The 18,903-nt window shown below is 48.6% G+C and overlaps 1 protein-coding gene across 1 annotated transcript; it reads right to left on the bottom strand.

Annotated features, from left to right (window-relative positions):
* Nucleotides 1-6,404: 6,404 nt before the first annotated feature.
* On the bottom strand, nt 6,405-14,793 carry LOC132591616 (uncharacterized). The gene is made up of 4 exons (XM_060270952.1): nt 12,530-14,793; nt 11,771-12,448; nt 8,100-9,613; nt 6,405-6,425 (listed from the first exon to the last, which is right to left on the bottom strand). Exons 1-4 carry the CDS (start codon nt 13,956-13,958, stop codon nt 6,405-6,407), a joined length of 3,642 nt encoding a protein of 1,213 aa, XP_060126935.1. The 5' UTR covers nt 13,959-14,793.
* Nucleotides 14,794-18,903: the final 4,110 nt, after the last annotated feature.

The following is an 18,903-nucleotide window of genomic DNA, read 5'->3' on the forward strand; positions in this document are numbered from 1 at the left end:
CGTAAGTAGAAAAAACCTATCTAAACCACATCCAAGATGGCGGACGGAGCTTCGTTCGTAAGTAGAAACATTCGTAAGTAGAAACATTCGTAAGTAGAGGTACCACTGTATAATAACCATTCCCCATGACACTTCCTCCAGGGATTTTAGGAGGGTGATATCCTGTTTTATCCTCAGAGGAACCCTGTGAGGTAGAAGAGGCTGAGCTGAGAGACTTAGAAAAAGGAAACACTTTAAAGTTTATGGTCAAAAGGGATTTGAACCTGGGCCTTGTCATCCCAAGTCCAACACACTGGGCACTCAGAATGGGTCCCTTCAGAGATATGCTTGAAAGCCCTCCCTGAAAAGTTCCTATATATGTTGTAGCTCATCTTCAGACCTTCCTGTGTTGACTGTGAATGTCTGCAGGAGTCGATCAAGATAGAGTGAGTGGCAGATTTCAGGGGCTTCCCTGCATAAGCTCATATTTCACACCTGGATCTCAGCATTCCGATTAAAAATGAAAGCAAATCCCTGAAGTCTGCCCATCCCTTTATTTATGGGAGTCACACAACCAGGAGAGAAGTGAGTCTCAGCCGTATCTGCCATGTCAGTTACAATACCGGTAGTTCCTCACCACATTTTCAACAGAAGCAGCTAGTGCCAAACAGATGGGGGCATACATCTAAAAATGCTCAACAACTGTGTCCTCCCCTAAAAAAAGCTTGCCCCCCCCCCAATAACAATGGGTAGATCAGTGTTTCTCAACCTTTTTTGGGCCACGGCACACTTGTTCCGTGAAAAAAATCACGAGGCACACCACCATTTAAAAAGTTAAAAAAATTAACTCTGTGCCGCCCTATATTATAATTATGACTGTAAGAAACACTTGCCAAATATTGCTTTCCGGCGGGTTAGTGTTATATATTGGCGGCCGCCAGGCACCTGACAATGCAAATCGCCCTTCTCGTCGCTGCACGTCGCGGCACACCAGCTAGCGTCTCGCGGCACACTAGTGTGCCACGGAACAGTGGTTGAGAAATGCTGGGGTAGATCATTGCCAATTGCTTTATACTAGGAGCAGTGTTAGTGATATTTCCAGTGAGAGAGAGAAAGAACTGACTTCTCTATGGAAGTTACCAGAAGCACACACAGATTTACCTCAGACAAGTTAACTGACATCAGTCACATGACATTCTCTCTTAAGGTGGAATGGAAAATTACAACAACCTCCCCCTTTCCATGTACAGTGGTACCTCGGTTTAAGTACACAATTGGTTCTGGAAGTCCGTACTTAACCTGAAGCGGACTTTCCCATTGAAAGTAATGGAAAGTGGATTAATCCGTTCCAGACGGGTCCGCGGAGTACTTAAACTGAAAGTACTCAAACCAAAGCATATTTAAACCGAGGAATGAGTGTAACATTAAGCACTGGTTTACCAACCAACTGTAGCTTTTGTATATACACACAAAGTTGTTCTTTGTTAACAACTTTAGACAACAGATCTGCGGGAATCTCGTTGCCTGCAATGTAGGACCCTTGAATAAGTCCTTTCCTAATACATTCCCTTGCACGGTGTAATTTGATTTGCAAGTACTTGGTTCTTTGCTTGCAACTCTCAGAATTAAGCAAAGCCAAACAAGATCTGTTATCTTCATACACCTGTATAGGACAAGTTACCTTGACTCTGATATCCTGAAACATTTGTATCAACCAACAGTGCATTTAATTCAGCTTCACAAGAACTTAAATTCACTGTCATCTGCTTCCTGCACATCCAATCAAAAAGACAGTGGTTGTACATATAGCATACTCCAGAAGTACTTGTTCCGTCTGTGGTGTCACTTCCAAAACTTGCATCAGCAAAAATTTCAAGATCTCCAGTCTTCTGACTGGTGAACCTCAGCCTATAGTGCATAGTTCCTCTCAAGTAACGAGCTATGCGTTTTAAAGCTTTCCAATGCTGAACAGTAGGATTGTTAGCATGTCTGCTAAGCAGGTTAGTACTTGCAGCTATGTCAGGCCTTGAGTATCTGGCAATGAAATTTAGTTTGCCTAGAATGCATCTACAGTCATACCTCGGTTTAAAACCGCCTCCGTTTGCAAACGCTTCTGTTTACAAATGCTGCGGACCCATCTGGAACGGATTAATTCACTTTCCATTACTTTCAATGGGAAAGTTCGCTTCAGGTTAAGTACGCTTCAGGTTAAGTACGGACTTCCAGAACCAATTACAGTGCTACCTCTACTTACGAATTTAATGCGTTCCGAATGCACATTTGTAAGTTGAAAAAAATTGTAAATCATAGAATCATAGAGTTGGAAGAGACCACAAGGGCCATCCAGTCCAACCCCCTGCCAAGCAGGAAACACCATCAAAGAATTCCTGTCAAGCCTCCGCTTAAAGACCTCCAAAGAAGGAGACTCCACCACACTCCTTGGTAGCAAATTCCACTGCCGAACAGCTCTTACTGTCAGGAAGTTCTTCCTGTTTAGGTGGAATCTTCTTTCTTGTAGTTTGAATCCATTGCTCCGTGTCCGCTTCTCTGGAGCAGCAGAAAACAATCTTTCTCCCTCCTCCATATGACATCCTTTCATATATTTGAACATGACTATCATATCACCCCTTAAAGTCGAATCCCATAGGAATTCGTAAGTAGAAGCAACCCTATCTAAAAATTTGTAAGTAGAAAAAATCCTATCTAAACCGCATCCAAGATGGCGGACGGAGCTCCATTCGTAAGTAGAAACATTCGTAAGTAGAGTTATTCGTAAGTAGAGGTACCACTGTACACTCATACTTCAGGTTAACTACGCTTCAGTTTAAGTACTCCGTGGACTGCCTGGAACGGATTAATCCACTTTCCATTACTTTCAATGGGAAAGTTCACTTCAGGTTAAGTACGCTTCAGTTTAAGTACAGACTTCCGGAACCAATTGTGGTTGTAAACCGAGGTACCACTGTATACAATGTTATATCAGAAAATGCTTCAGCCTTTTCATCTCTGAAAACCTGTCATCTTTGGGGTGTCCACAGGATTCGCAGCAGTCAAATTTAGTCTGGCTAATACATCAGAGATTTTCTGAGTTTGGTGAACCAGAAAATTATCTTTTTCTACATGCAGAGATAGGTAGTTGGATCCCTGGCCAAGATCCTTCATATCAAAGTGTTCTTTCAACTGAGCAAGGGTGTTTCTGTATAAATCTTGATCTTTCCAAAACAGCAAAAGATCCAAACACAGCTCATCCCTGGCTCTACCTGTCTGCGGATAAACAGAGTGTGAGAAAGGGAGAACTGTGCCAAGACCTGCCAGACAAACCTGAGAGATTTGACACACAAACCTATGTGCTGGGATGTGAGAGTTTCACATCAGGCAGACATTTCTGGAAGGTCACTGTGGGAAGAGAGGGAGAATGGAGGGTTGGGGTTGCCAGAAAGTCTGTGAAGAGGAAGGGTGTTTTTTCTTTTGATCCTATGGATTGGATCTGGGGTTTGGGAAAGTGGGGCGGTGTATATAAGTTTTGCTCTCCCTTTAAGGCCCTTGTTCCAGGTGATGAGCGCAAGAGGACCCGAGTGACCCTGAACTGTGAAGGGAGATGGGTGTCCTTTTACGATACTGATACAGCAGCCCTTCTCCACTCATCCTCGGCAGCCTCCTTCTCAGGAGAGACCCTCCAGCCCTTGTTTTATGTGTCCGCTGATATGGGCAAAAATCTGCCCTTATTCCCTTATTGGGTTCTCCATCGGTTGGAGAATATAACAGAGGCCAACCAGAGAAGTTTGAGAAGCAAAGCCTTTATTTTCGCTGTTGCAACAGGGTCCTTCTTCTCACGCAGGAGAACAAGGAAGGAACCCCAAACAAAGGTGTCCTGCCCTTAAAAAGAAATTTGAAATTGGTTTCAGCCCACCCCCCCAGAAGCATCATCCATATGTCACAGAAGGGGTATAGCCCAAGACCGCCCTCCCTAGATTCATCATAGGTACATCATGAAAGGGGAGGTCTGGTGGCAGTAATCTGAGCAGTCTGGACCCTGCCCCCTGCCCCCAAAACCTAATCAACAAAAAAGAGAGATATTTACATTTCCCTGTTTCCCAGCCAAGTTAATCACACCCTTTTGTCTGGCACTTAGGTATCAGGATGCCAGGGATTATCACTTTAATTCCTGAGACAATGAGAATGTTCCCCCCACCCCCCTTCTTCCTTGCAGAGGAACACCTGGTCAGAGAGAGAGAGTCAAAATGGTGTCAGTCAGGCCTGTCTTCCTGTGCTGCTTCAGACATGTTTCTGTACATTCATGTACATGTTTTATGAACAATTATTATTATATATATATATATGACCTCAAAATTCTTATAACACCGCCAAAGGCCACCTCGTCACCAAATTTCCAATTATTATGATTATAATTATTATTATATTTTGAATAATTTTATTTTGGATTATTTTTATTAGTTTTCAGTTACAATAATCTAATAATAGCCTCATTATAACAATGCTAAAGTATAATACAGTTATTAACACCAATCATTCAGATGCCAACCTATAATTTAGGTGGTCCCCTGCGTGCAAGAATTGATGTCTGTGATGTCTTTTCCTGTCCTTGTAAAATATCATGTCTATCTTTTCCGCCTTGGGTGGAGCTAATATCCCATTGTTGTTTCAGAAGTTCTCCATTGCTCCGTCCCGTGCTTCATTGTTTTGCAACTTTAACAGCAACTGCAAAAATCACACTGACTAAATAAATATCCTGTGTTCACCATTTCCCCTCTCGGCCTCGGAAGGAGAGTGATCTGTCAAACTTCAAATAACTCATTAATGACCCATATAAGCTTCTCAGCAAGCTCACCAGCAGATTCCTTTCATCCCTCAGTTCAGCTAAAAAGAAAAACTTCTAATTAAATTAATCTTGAAGTCCTTTTAGCATGATTCAGTTCAGTCCATAGATAATAAGGGATAGGGAAGAACTCCAATTTCCCACAAACCCTGCAAAATAAGCCTTTCCCCCCTTTTTTCTTTTTACACACACAGTTCCATTTGATGTTATCTTCCATATCTGCAATCCAATTTAATCCCTTTTCACCTGTATGTATATATATATATATATATATATATATATATATATATATATATATACAGTGCTTTTGCACTCAGCACCTCTCACATTCCATGCCGCAGCGAGAGCCAGGTACTGAAGCCCGTTCCCCCCTGTCCCTGGGGGGAATTTTCAAGGATGATTGTTGTTGTTGTTTAGTCGTTTAGTCGTGTCCGACTCTTCGTGACCCCATGGACCATAGCACGCCAGGCACTCCTGTCTTGCACTGCCTCCCGCAGTTTGGTCAAACTCATGTTCGTAGCTTCGAGAACACTGTCCAACCATCTTGTCCTCTGTCATCCCCTTCTCCTAGTGCCCTCACTCTTTCCCAACATCAGGGTCTTTTCCAAGGATTCTTCTCTTCTCATGAGGTGGCCTGGAGAAGGAACTGGCAAGCCACTCCAGTATCCCTGCCAAGAAAATTCCATGGACAAAGACAACAGGCATATCAAGGATGATTACCCTCAATCTATTATTTCTCAGACCTTTCAAAATGATCCAGGCTCTACCCATAAATATTAAAGGCATTCGCCTCTCTTTCAGTCTTTCCCCACTCATTCATCAGTTAAAGGTGGGTGTGAGACATTGGCGTTAGATCAAGGACTGCATGTTTAGCGTGCAAACTATTACCTTTGAGTGGGGCACACTTTTAAAATATTAAAATAATAATATCCAACCCATCTGCTGGGTTTCCTCAGCCATTCTGGGAAGATTACAACATATCTAGAAACATAATAAAAAAACACCAAGCATTAAAAACCTCCCAAAACAGGAGGTTTTCCTATGGAAAGGACCTAAAATTCGGAGCCTTGCAGCATTTGGCACATATAAGAACTTTAGCCAACAGCCCACGAGGGAGAAAACAATATTCCTGTTCACTTTTGCCACATTTTCTATAGGTCTTGCCATGCCTCCCCATTGCTCACTTTTTTCCAAAAGGAGTTAAAGTTTGTTTTTCAGGCACAGCAAAATTAATCAGATTCCCACAGAATCCTGTGTGAAGAGAAGTCCTTCCTTAGGGAGCTGGGTATGTTTAGCCTAGAGAAGAGAACATGATAGCCATGTTCAAATATATAAAAGGATGTCATATAGAAGAGGGTGAAAGGTTGTTTTCTGCTGCTGCAGAGAAGCGGACACGGAGCAATGGATTCAAGCTACAAGAAAGAAGATTCCACCTAAACATTAGGAAGAACTTCCTGACAGTACCGTAAGAGCTGTTTGGCAGTGGAATTTGCTGCCAAGGAGTGTGGTGGAGTCTCCTTCTTTGGAGGTCTTTAAGCGGAGGTGTTAGGGCAAAATCTGGGTGCGAGGCAGCCGGACACCCAGCTCGTCAGGCGAGGGCCTGCGGTGACTGCGGATAGCAAAGGAAGGAGGCCAGCCAGATGTTGAAGCAAAAACACCAAGGTTTATTGCTGCGCAGCAGGTTCAATGCAGAGAATGAACCCCGAACAAAAGCTTACAACAACTTTTAAAGGTTTCCCCAAACGTCCCAGAAAACATTGCAGAAAGTGTCATACATACATCATTGATACATCACAGAAACGTCATGAGAGGGGAGGGTACAGGACACATTTCCATATGGGTAAACAAGATAAACAAGATTTATGCAAAGGGAGGAACAGACAACGACCCCCTGATGGGTCACTTGATGGTCCAGGCATTGAGATCTCCGCAAAGATGAGTATTGGGAAAGGTTCCAGACATGTCCAGATAGGAGGTGACAATGGAACTCCGGTGTACTTAGCCCCTGGCATGTGTGAGACCCAGGAAGGAAGGATATCCAAGGATTATGCCTGATGGGTTTGTGTTCAAGGTGGAGGGGACATTTTCCTGTGTACGTGACTCTACGCTTCGGGGATTATGTCGAAGCCTGGGGTCTTTGTGAGGCCTCAGTGCCTGTGTCAAACGAACATTGGTTCCAATAAAATCCATGCTTGCAGTGATTTTATATGATTTAATAAAGATTCCTGAGTTCCCCTATCTGGACTCACTGTCTCGTTCTTTGCCTGAGTCGCTTGGATACAATGTAGCAAGTTCTAATTAGATTACTAGCTTCCGAAGGTTCGAAGAACTGTCAGTGATTGTTCTCCTGTCATCGCCTCGTCAGCAGCTTACTCGAGCGTGCAGAGTTAGCTGAGCTGGGCTCTGCAGAGAGATTGCAATTGTCTGATTGGCCAAGACGCAGCGGACAGGAGAAGGGGTTTCATTCATAATTTTCGCTACATTCATAACTTGGTTTCATTCATGAGTTGTGACAATGTTACTATCATATAGAAAGGGTTATACGGGGGAGAGGGAGAAGCGGGAATGGAGAGAAGCCTTTATTTCAACAGGGCTCATTCCCATGGGTTGGGGTTACTTGCGACGTGTCTACAGGTTTGGGGCATGGTCTGGCGGGGTCCTCTTAGGGTTTCCTCTGAGGTCCAAACGAAGCCTCGTTTGGATGCCCCCCCCCCGTAAAATTCCCTAACAGTCGCCCACTCGGAGATAGATTCGTGACGAGTTCTGAAAGAACCACGAATCTTTTCTCCGCACCCCCTTGCACCCCCTGTAGCTATATTTCAGTGATTTGATATTCACCTTCCCCAAGATGTCGCATTTGGACATACTCGGGGAAGGGACCGGTATTTGTTGAATAGGCTCTCAGTGGGAACAGTTGAGGGGGGTTTCTCTCGGGAAAGCAATGGAGTAGGGCACAACAAGGATTAGCACAATGTAAGGCACAGCAACACATAGACACACATAAAACACTAATAACTAATATTGAAATAATCACCTTAAGTATAGACCTTACCCATCCTAAGTTGGGGAGCCAGCCCCATAGGTCAAAATCTGAGAGTCCCTCATGTTGAATCGCTTCAAGTTGTCCTGCCAGTTTGTGGATGTTGTTTAGGTGTCCGGTTATGTTTAGGGTTTGGTCTGTCACGAACGTGCAGCATTCAGAGCCAATTAGAGCACAGGTCCCACCCTCACTAGACAACAAGAAGTCCGTCGCAATTCTGTTCTGAATCGAGAGTTGGCGTACCTGTGACAGTTCTGTGGTGAGGGAATCCGTGATTTGTTCTGCTTCCTGCATGAATTTCAAGAGTACATCAGTGAGTTTAAGGATGTCCACATGGTTGGAGCCCGCTCCATATGCAGGGAATAATGCCCTGCCCCATGTTTCACCGTTAGCCGCCACGTCGGAGAGATCTGAGAGGGATTTCTGTTCTCTCCTGTTCCTTTGCCTTCCGGCCGGTAAGTTGCGAGTGATTCGGATTCCGGGTACAATGTATCCAACGAAACAGGAACCAGACATATGAGGGCTCACCCAGCTGTATGCGCGATGCCCACATACCCAGAATAACCCTGAGAGGTAAGATTCCATCCTCCCGGATGCAAAGGGTCGCAAGAGCGAGGGGTCTGGATTGTCCGTCGAGTTCTCAGAAGGACGGCCAACCACTGCAATCCATGCCATTGAGAGATTAGGGTAAATGTGAGAACCTAGACGTGAGGAGACTGTTGCCTGCCCGGAAGTGTGGAGCTCAATGTTGGCAGCGCAGGTGCTGGTTCCTATGTGGGCCCCATCACCGGTGAAGAGCCGACAGAGGGGGCCCTTAGTTGGGCCTGTGAGGTACAGGTACTGATGAGTAAGATTCATAGCGGTAAGATTCCAGGACGTCATATCCCCGGAGCGGAATTGCTCTAGGGTGACGGGTACTGGTACCAAAGGCAGTCCTTGTCGCATGTGGCTTGGAGCGTGGGCGCAAATCCAACAATCCTGTGGAGGTGCCTCCTTGGCCACCTGGCTAAGGAGTTGGAGGTAAGAGTTCTTGCCCCAGGAGGAGAGCAGGTCCGGTTCCTCGAGAGTGGGGTTTTCGCCGAGCTGCCTAGGAGCTGTTCCGATAGGATGGAGAGGGTCAGTGGTGTTTAGGAGGGTAGCGTTCTTGGCGATTCCCCCGCATCGTTGCGGTCCAACGTGGTCCCATACCGGGGACATGTTTGAAGGTCCTACAGGGTGATACCAACCCTCAAGGTATTCTCCTCCCTTCCACCCCAAGGTATGTCCCAAGTTCCACAGACAACAGAAGCGCCTCAGACAAACTCCTTGTAATTGAGGTTTCTCTGGTTTCTGGGTCAAAAGGAGGCACTGGAACCCGAATATCAAATTTTCCGACGGGTGGTGGTTGTCAGTGTAAACGTGGTTGACACCTCCCTTTTCCATCTCAGTCCAATTCGGGTAGCGGAGGATGTCCCTTTGCCCATAAAGTAGATGCGACCCATTGGTACAGTGAAGTCGGTAGTATTGCTGTTCCATGGTGAGATTTGCAGATCCAATGCGTTGGTAATTTCGGTCTCGTATGAAAAGTTCCCAGTATTGGGTCCCACTGAGTCTAGGGACCAAGGAGTGACGAAGAAGGGTTCGGGATTCCGGGAGACAAAAATTGAAGTCGCCCACTCGGTCCGGGTTCTGGTTGCCTCCAAGGTCTGCAGTATGGTAGTCGAGAAAGCGATAGTTCGTCTGCAGACCGGAGCACTGGTCCGACAATGGCTTGGTAGCTGGGGCAAAGAGGAGGAGGGTGAATAAGTAAAGGGTATGTTCCATGTCCAATTCACGGGGGGTTTGGCCTGCGTAGGGGTTGTTTGGTTGGGTATCAGAAACGGGCGTTGTCAGACTAGTCAAAAAGAGCGAGCTGTCAAAACGTGGCGGAGAAGAACGGGCGGTTGACAGCTGTCAAACAGGAGCTGTCAAAACGTGGCGGAGAAGAACGGGCGGTTGACAGCTGTCAAACAGGAGCTGTCAAAACGTGGCGGAGAAGAACGAGCGGTTGACAGCTGTCAAACTGGAGCTGTCAAAACGTGGCGGAGAAGAACGAGCGGCTGACAGCTGTCAAACTGGAGCTGGGCGTCGGCAGGCAGCAGGAACGAAAGCGATGGCAGGAAGCAGGATCGAAGTGAAGCAAAGCGACGGCAGGAAGCAGGATCGAAGCTAAGCAAAGCGACGGCAGGAAGCAGGATCGAAGTGAAGCAAAGCGACGGCAGGAAGCAGGATCGAAGTGAAGCAAAGCGACGGCAGGAAGCAGGATGGAAGCGAAGCAAAGCGATGGCAGGAAGCAGGATCGAAGCGAAGCAAAGCGACGGCAGGAAGCAGGATCGAAGCGCCGTCGAGGGGGTATCACTGACGTTTCAGGCGCAGCTTGATTGCGGTAGGATCTGGGACAATTTCAGAGGTCCAATTGTCCCACAAAGGTGTAGCGGCAAGGTCTTCTTCAGGTCCAGTCTGTAGAGCCCGATTTTGGCCCCGATTGTCAGGTCCGGTCTGTAGAGCCCGATCTTGGCCCCGATTGTCAGGTCCGGTCTGTAGAGCCCGATCTTGGCCCCGATCGTCAGGTCCGGTCTGTAGAGCCCGATCTTGGCCCCGATCGTCAGGTCCGGTCTGTAGAGCCCGATCTTGGCCCCGATCGTCAGGTCCGGTCTGTAGAGCCCGATCTTGGCCCCGATCGTCAGGTCCGGTCTGTAGAGCCCGATCTTGGCCCCGATCTGGGTCCGGAGGTGAGAGCAAAGGAGCCGGGTCAGGCTCGTTGTCCTCTAGGTCAGGAGCTGGGAGGGTTGGGGGTTTGTCAAAGGTACAGTCCTCCCCCTCCCCGTCCCCCTCAGAGTCTGGTGGCGGTTCGGCTTTCTTGCACCTGGTGTGGTGCAACCAGGAGCTCTTCTCCCCTATTTTTAGAGCGGTAGGAGAGGTGAGGAGAATTTGAAAGGGTCCCTCCCAGGAGGGTTGAAGTGTCTGCTTATGAAACACCTTAACTAAGATCCACTCTCCTGGGTGGAAGGAATGGGCCGAAACATCTACAGGCAGATTCTGTCCCTCTACAGCAGCATAGGCATGAAGTCGCTGTAATTGTTTCTGAAGTTGGATGACATATGTCGTGAGTTCCGCTTCCCCCGTGTCCAACTCAGCAAGCGGGAATTGTGTTGTATAGACTGGTGGCGGTCTCCCGAACAGGAGCTCATATGGGGATAGTTTTAGGGTTCTTGTGGGAGCACATCTAATATTATGTAGAACGAGAGGTAGGGCATTCACCCATTTCAGTCCCGTTTCACTGCAGAGTTTTCCAAGTTGCAACTTAATCTCTTGGTTCATGCGTTCTACTTGGCCAGAAGACTGAGGGTGATAAGGGGTGTGTAGTTCCCACTTGATACCGAGCGCCTGGGCAACATGTTGGGCCACCTCTGCAGTGAAATGGGTTCCTTGATTGCTGTCCAGTTTACGGGGGATTCCATATCTAGGTATGATCTCGTGAATCAGAGTTCTAGCGACTACAGAGGCTGTCGCCCGTCGGGTAGGAAATCCCTCTACCCAATGGGAGAACTTGTCTACAATGATTAAAGCGTGCTTGAATCCCTGGCATGGTGGAAGATCAATAAAGTCCAATTGCAGGGTTTCAAAGGGGACGAAAGCCCAAGGTCTGGCTCCTGGGGGTCGTTTAGGTTCTCGCTTCGGATTAAAGGTTTGGCAAGTGACACAATTTTTGGTAGCTGCTACGGCCGCGGCTGCAGTCCCCGGCGCATAGCAATACCGTTGGATGAAATCAGTTATTTTTCCCTTTCCCCAGTGGGTTTGTTGGTGAAGTATCCTTGCAAACTTTGGTGTCCAAGCCTTGGGTAAAATTAGTCTACCATCAGGCAAAGTCCAAACTCCTTCGGTTTCGGACGCACCAATAGAGATCCACTTTGCCAGTTCCTCATCAGTTGTAGTCTCATAGATATTTCTCAGGTCTAAATCAGCTGGGAGTTGGATGCACTGAAAGTCCATTCCCTCCAAAGGAGGTTGGAGTGCAGCCATTTGAGCCGCTCTATCTGCCCGGCTATTCCCTTTGGATATGGGATCCCTCCCTCTTGTGTGTGCTTTGCAATGCACAACAGCTATCGCCTCCGGTAGGTGAATAGCATTTAGAAGCCTTTCGACAAGGGCGGCGTGGGATATTTGGGAACCAGCCGCTGTCAGGAAGCCTCTTTGGAGCCAGATTTGTCCCGTGGTGTGAACTAATCCGAAACAATACTTGCTGTCTGTGTAGATGGTGGCCCGTTTGCCTTCACTAATTTCACAGGCTCTAATGAGGGCTACGAGCTCAGCCGCTTGGGCACTATACTGTGGATTGATTGGGTTGGCTTCTATTATTTCAAAATCAGAGACCACTGCATACCCCGACTTCCTTTCTCCATCTATGATTCTTGAGCTGCCATCGGTGTACAGAATTAAGTCCGGATTTGGCAGGGGGAGGTGATCTAAATCCTCTCGGGGTTTTTCTGCTTGACGGACTATTTGCGCACAATCATGGTGAGGGGTGCCATCATCTGGTAGTGGTAAAAGGGTGGCAGGATTGAGGGAGGTAACTCATTTGATCGTTACATTCGAGGGGGTCAGAAGTAAGGCCTCATAGCGGTTTAATCGTGAGTTCGAGAAGTGGTGCGAACCCTTCATTGTAAGGAGAACGGACACCGCATGTGGCACGTGTATGGTGATTTCATGTCCTAATACAGTTTCCTGAGCTTTCTCAAGGAGTGCGGCTGTTGCAGCTATAGCGCGGAGACAGTTGACAGTTCCCTTAGCTGTGTTATCTAGCTGAAGACTGTAGTAGGCTACTGGTCTTTCCCGATCGCGAAAGGGTTGTGTGAGGACCCCTGATGCGACCCCCATTTGTTCATGGACATATAGATTGAAGGGGATACGGTAGTCCGGGAGTCCCAGGGCGGGAGCTGAGCGGAGTTCCCGTTTTATTCGCTCAAAGGAGGCATAGGCTTCCTCACTCCATTGGAGTTTATCGGGGTGGTCCTGTCGGGTCATAGCTGTCAGGGGCTTGGTGAGTTCAGCGTAACCCGCTATCCATGATCGGCAGAATCCAGCCATCCCTAGGAACCCTCTGAGCTGTCTTTTCGTTTGAGGCAATGGGATCTTTGTGACTGCCTCAATCCTGTCAGTAGCTAGGCTTCTAGTGCCAACCCCCAGGATGTGGCCTAGGTATTTCACTTCTTGTTTGCAGAATTGCAATTTCTTAGGTGACACCTTGTGTCCCTTATGTGCCAGTTCCATGAGCAGGTACTTGGTGTCCATTCTGCATGCTTCCTCACTAGTAGAGCACAATAAAATGTCATCTACGTACAAGAGATAGATGGATCCCCCTGGAAGGACTACATCCTGCAGATCTTGGTGGAGGACCGCAGAGAAGATTGCGGGTGATTCCACATATCCCTGGGGTAGTCGAGTCCAGGTTAGTTGACCTGGTCCCCATGTGAACGCAAATAAGAACTGACTTTCTGGGGCCACCGGGATGCTGAAAAAAGCTGAGCACAAATCCGCTGCACTGTACCAGGTTGTGTCGGGCGGGATGGCGTTTAGGAGAGAATTGGGGTTGCCTACGACAGGGTGGCGGGGGATCACGAACTGGTTTACCAGGCGGAGGTCCTGAACAAAGCGATAACGGACAGGTGCGCCTTCCCCTCCCGGTTTTTTGATTGGGAGCACCGGGGTGTTACAAGGGGAGGCGGTGTGTACCAGTATTCCTTGGTCTAGGAAGTCCTGTATCATCGGCGTAAGGCCATCTATAGCTTCTTTAGGGAGCGGGTATTGTTTTGTGCAGGGGAAAGGTACGTCCGTGCGGTAGGTGATCCTGACAGGTGCGGCTGACTTTAGGAGTCCGACCGAAGTAGACTCGGTACCCCAGAGCCACGGGGGCATTTCTAACTCGAGCTCAAGGGGCAAGTCCGGGAATTGGTGGCCCATTTTCGCCTCCTCCACGATGCCTTGGAAGGCCAGGAGTGATTCTTCAGGGAGGTGCAGATAAATTCCTTCCTTATTACACTGAATGGTAGCGCGCAACTTGCAGAGAAGGTCCCTGCCTAGCATATTCACCGGGCTGTTAGTCAAAAGGAAGGTGTGTTCCGCTAACAGAGGTCCTAGCTTTACCTTTGCTGGCTCAGAAAGGGGGCAGGTTCGGGGTATCCCATCTAATCCAAACACTTTGCGAGTTTCTCTTCCTGGTTTGAGGTGACTATCCGACAGGGTAGAAAAGGTGGCTCCCGTGTCCAGCAGGCAATCATAGGATTGTCCGTCTATATTAAGGGTACAGACTGGGTCCTCTGGTGACAAGGCGAGGACCGGGCAAAGTGCGGAGGCTTGAGTGGGATACCCGGCTGATTGTCAATAGTTCTGCCCTCCAGGCAAGACGGATGGGGCTGAAGAGGCCGGATTAGGCTGGAATGAGTTTCCGTACTGTGGAGCTTGAGTCTGATACCCTGAAAGGGGCCGGGGATTGGTGACCTGGGCAATTTGCCGGATCCCAGAATTGGAGGGGTATCGCTGTCCTGGGGACATAGGTCCGGATGCCGGCTGAGGTGGGAAAGTGCCGGTGGGGGGGTTTCCGTAGGGAGCTTGTGGCGGGTAGTAACTCGGGCCGGAGAGATACGGACAGAATTTTTTGATGTGGCCTTCTTCCCCGCAATTGTAGCACCCTCCCGTGTTGGGTCCCCACGGTCTGGGAATTACTGGTGGTGCGCCTCCTCTACCTCTTCCCCGGACCATGCCTCTTCCCCGGAACCCTCTAGGTTCCATGTTGAGGGCCAACACCCTTTCTTCCTCAGCTGACCCCTCACGCTTGGTTTTCTCTTCCCGTGAGTTGAAGATGGTCTTTGCAATGGACAGAATTTCACCAATTGGCTTTCCATCATATCCTATCTGGAGGTTCAGGGCCTTCCTTATGTCTGGGTGGCCTGGTCCTTGAAGAACCCCTTAATTATAATTTCATGTTCGGGACTCTCTGGGTTTATTCCTCCCCATGTTTTTATCGCTGTTGTTAGTCTACTGAAATAGTCAGAGGGGTGTTCATTTTGCCCTTGTTGGACCGCTTGGACCTTGGTCCAATTTACTACCCGTTTCCCGGCTGCCCGGATCCCCTCTAGGATTGCCCTGGTAAAAACCTCCAAACACCAGGTATGATCTGGATTGTTATAATTCCATGAGGGGTCATTTCGCAGCACGGTGGCTGTGAGAGGTGCGACGCCCCCGGGTCGGTTAGGTTGAAAGTCAGGGAGATTCAAGGCTTCACCCGCCTTAGCTAGGATGTCCGCCTTCTCTGCCTCATTAAAGAGGGAGTTCAGGAGAACCTGAACGTCCGCCCAGGTAGGGTCGTACGAAGAGAAGATGGCGCTGACTTGCCGGTGACATCTATCGGGGTCGTCCCTCAGGGAGGGCATTAGGTTGGACCAAGTAACAAGATCTGTGGTGGCGAATGGCCGGTGAGCGTATACCATCCTGGGTGGACCGTCAGGGGCGGAAGGAGGGATGGGCAACCCTCGTAGGGGCATCTGTGCGTCCCCTTGGCTGCTGGGACCAGCCCCATCATTTACTGACGTTGGCTTGGACTTTGTTTTTAACTCTTTCTTAGTTTTCTCTCTTTGCGCCAAGGTTGAAGCCCTGGCCGTTCTTCCTTGTCCTTCGCTGCCACTCACTTCCTCATCAATGTCACCCTCACTGCTAATGTCTTCCGAGGTGGCCGTTGGGTAGTAAAAGGGCAGAAGCGACTGATCGAAGGAGTCGCTGTCATCTGCCGGTTCCTCATAAGGAGGGGGTGGTGGTAGGTTCCTTTGGGACCTAGGTCGGCGGGCCTTGGATTTCAAGACAGCTAGGTGCCTCGGATTTCCTCGTCCTGAGCAATCCGGAACCGTTCTCTCGGCGGCTTCAAAGAGACTTAGATATTGTAGCTGCCGGGGCTTTTCTTCTCTTAAGTGCTTCTTTAAAGTCTTAAGTCGATCCACGTTAAAGGATCCCTCCGGTGGCCAACGGAGTTCAGGTCTTGCAGCAGTAGTTAATTTTGGCCAGGAAGCCTGACAGAGGTCTTCCAATTTTCGCTTTGAAAGGGTTGCATGTCCTGGAAGTTGATTCCAACGGGCTAGCACGAATTCAAGGGGGGAGTCGGGGTCTCGCTGGGATAGAGAAGGCTTCCTCGAAGCCTTCTTCCCAGAGGGAGTCCGCTCTGGCTTCGAAGCACAGGTGCCCATTCTAAAGGATTTTTACTCTGGTGAAAGAAAGGAGGATGGAAAAGGGTAAGGGCTTGGTCACTCTAATGTCTAGATTTTAAACAGGGAGCAATCTATCCTAACAAGGTGTACCTTTCCCAAAACTCATGCGGGTTTTCCTTTCCACTCTGCCGTGTCCCCCTAGGCTTCCGCTAGGCTCTTCCCTCCTGGCAACCTCCTACCTATCTCTACAATCTAAAGAAAGATGAGAGTCCTACTGAACGCCCGCGATATGCGGTGCCAGATCGGGTGCTCCCAAGATAGAGTTTTTCGATCCGGAATACCCCCCTTGCTTTCAGAAGCGAGTTCACGCACGATACTCGTGTTACGTGACTCGACTGGTGCGGCTGGGGTAGAGACAGTGCAGGAAGGCTCCAACTAGGTGATTGGAGAGTGGAAAAAGAGCTCTGACCCCTTGCTTTCGCTGGAGATCGTGCCCCAACGGTGCGGCTGGTCAGAGACCCCCACTCCCACCTGGTCCCTTGCTTTCACTGAAGATCACGCTCCAGTGGGGCGGCTGACCAGATGAGGGGAGGCTCAAGAAAACAGAGATAGAGCTCAGGACTCCCGTTCGAGTTGAGCGCGGCACTCGGTCCGAAGAGAAAGGCAGAAGGTAAGATAGGTAAGAGGGAAGAGAATTCGGTTGCCAGGAAATACCACCCGCTTCCCACCAGTGCACTGGATTTAACCTTATACTCACACACCTCCTCGTGAGAAGATCCCGGGATCGATGAGGTTGTCCGGCCGGTCCCTGGTTTTGCTCCCTGGCTGGGTCCTTCGGGGACCTGCAGATTACCGCCCGATTGGTGGCAGGAGGTCCGGAGGATCCCCACAGGCGAAGGTGCCCGATGCCGGCTTGAAGACCTCAGGGCCCCCGGTCAGCAACTCGGGAGAACCACAGGTCCCTGTTCGGGCGCCAAATGTTAGGGCAAAATCTGGGTGCGAGGCAGCCGGACACCCAGCTCGTCAGGCGAGGGCCTGCGGTGACTGCGGATAGCAAAGGAAGGAGGCCAGCCAGATGTTGAAGCAAAAACACCAAGGTTTATTGCTGCGCAGCAGGTTCAATGCAGAGAATGAACCCCGAACAAAAGCTTACAACAACTTTTAAAGGTTTCCCCAAACGTCCCAGAAAACATTGCAGAAAGTGTCATACATACATCATTGATACATCACAGAAACGTCATGAGAGGGGAGGGTACAGGACACATTTCCATATGGGTAAACAAGATAAACAAGATTTATGCAAAGGGAGGAACAGACAACGACCCCCTGATGGGTCACTTGATGGTCCAGGCATTGAGATCTCCGCAAAGATGAGTATTGGGAAAGGTTCCAGACATGTCCAGATAGGAGGTGACAATGGAACTCCGGTGTACTTAGCCCCTGGCATGTGTGAGACCCAGGAAGGAAGGATATCCAAGGATTATGCCTGATGGGTTTGTGTTCAAGGTGGAGGGGACATTTTCCTGTGTACGTGACTCTACGCTTCAGGGATTATGTCGAAGCCTGGGGTCTTTGTGAGGCCTCAGTGCCTGTGTCAAACGAACATTGGTTCCAATAAAATCCATGCTTGCAGTGATTTTATATGATTTAATAAAGATTCCTGAGTTCCCCTATCTGGACTCACTGTCTCGTTCTTTGCCTGAGTCGCTTGGATACAATGTAGCAAGTTCTAATTAGATTACTAGCTTCCGAAGGTTCGAAGAACTGTCAGTGATTGTTCTCCTGTCATCGCCTCGTCAGCAGCTTACTCGAGCGTGCAGAGTTAGCTGAGCTGGGCTCTGCAGAGAGATTGCAATTGTCTGATTGGCCAAGACGCAGCGGACAGGAGAAGGGGTTTCATTCATAATTTTCGCTACATTCATAACTTGGTTTCATTCATGAGTTGTGACAATGTTACTATCATATAGAAAGGGTTATACGGGGGAGAGGGAGAAGCGGGAATGGAGAGAAGCCTTTATTTCAACAGGGCTCATTCCCATGGGTTGGGGTTACTTGCGACGTGTCTACAGGTTTGGGGCATGGTCTGGCGGGGTCCTCTTAGGGTTTCCTCTGAGGTCCAAACGAAGCCTCGTTTGGATGCCCCCCCCCGTAAAATTCCCTAACAGGAGGCTTGACAGGAATTCTTTGATGGTGTTTCCTGCTTGGCAGGGGGTTGGACTGGATGGCCCTTGTGGTCTCTTCCAACTCGATGATTCTTTTGTATGCCCTGACTCTCCCTCCCTTCAGCATCACTGGGTCTTCACAGCATATTAAAAAGGACCCAATCATGTTTTGATTTTGAAATACCCAGTTTCATGTATTGCTAAAAATGCCATGTAATCTGAGTTTTCACTTGGGGGGCCCCAGTGTTTTTGCACATTATCAGAGAGGCTGGCGATTTTGTCCAAACTCACTAAAAACAGGCACCATGATGGATAGTTGGGCTGCTTCTCCTCTTTACATCAAGGCTAAGAGGTGGAAATGGAGCAACTTGTGGGGGAAATGGAGTTAGGATTCATTCATCGGTTTTCAAAGTAGTCTGAGGCTCATATGAAGTTAGGGGGGAAACAACAACCACACTTCTCTCCAGCTCTCACTGGAAATGGTTCCCTAAACGAGCAGCTGCCAAGAGCATTCTTTTTAAAATAAAGAAATTAATTTCCTCTACACGAAAGAGGCTCTGCTCCAGCTAACTCCACAGCTCCATATCAGCAGAGATCCGGAGGCACAGAGTCTGAATTTCCTGGAAAGGAAACGCCCATTTGCAGACGCAAAAAAAGAGAGAAAATGAAACC

The sequence above is a fragment of the Zootoca vivipara genome, chromosome 2 (assembly GCF_963506605.1).
Source record: "Zootoca vivipara chromosome 2, rZooViv1.1, whole genome shotgun sequence".
Taxonomy (NCBI): Eukaryota; Metazoa; Chordata; class Lepidosauria; order Squamata; family Lacertidae; genus Zootoca; species Zootoca vivipara.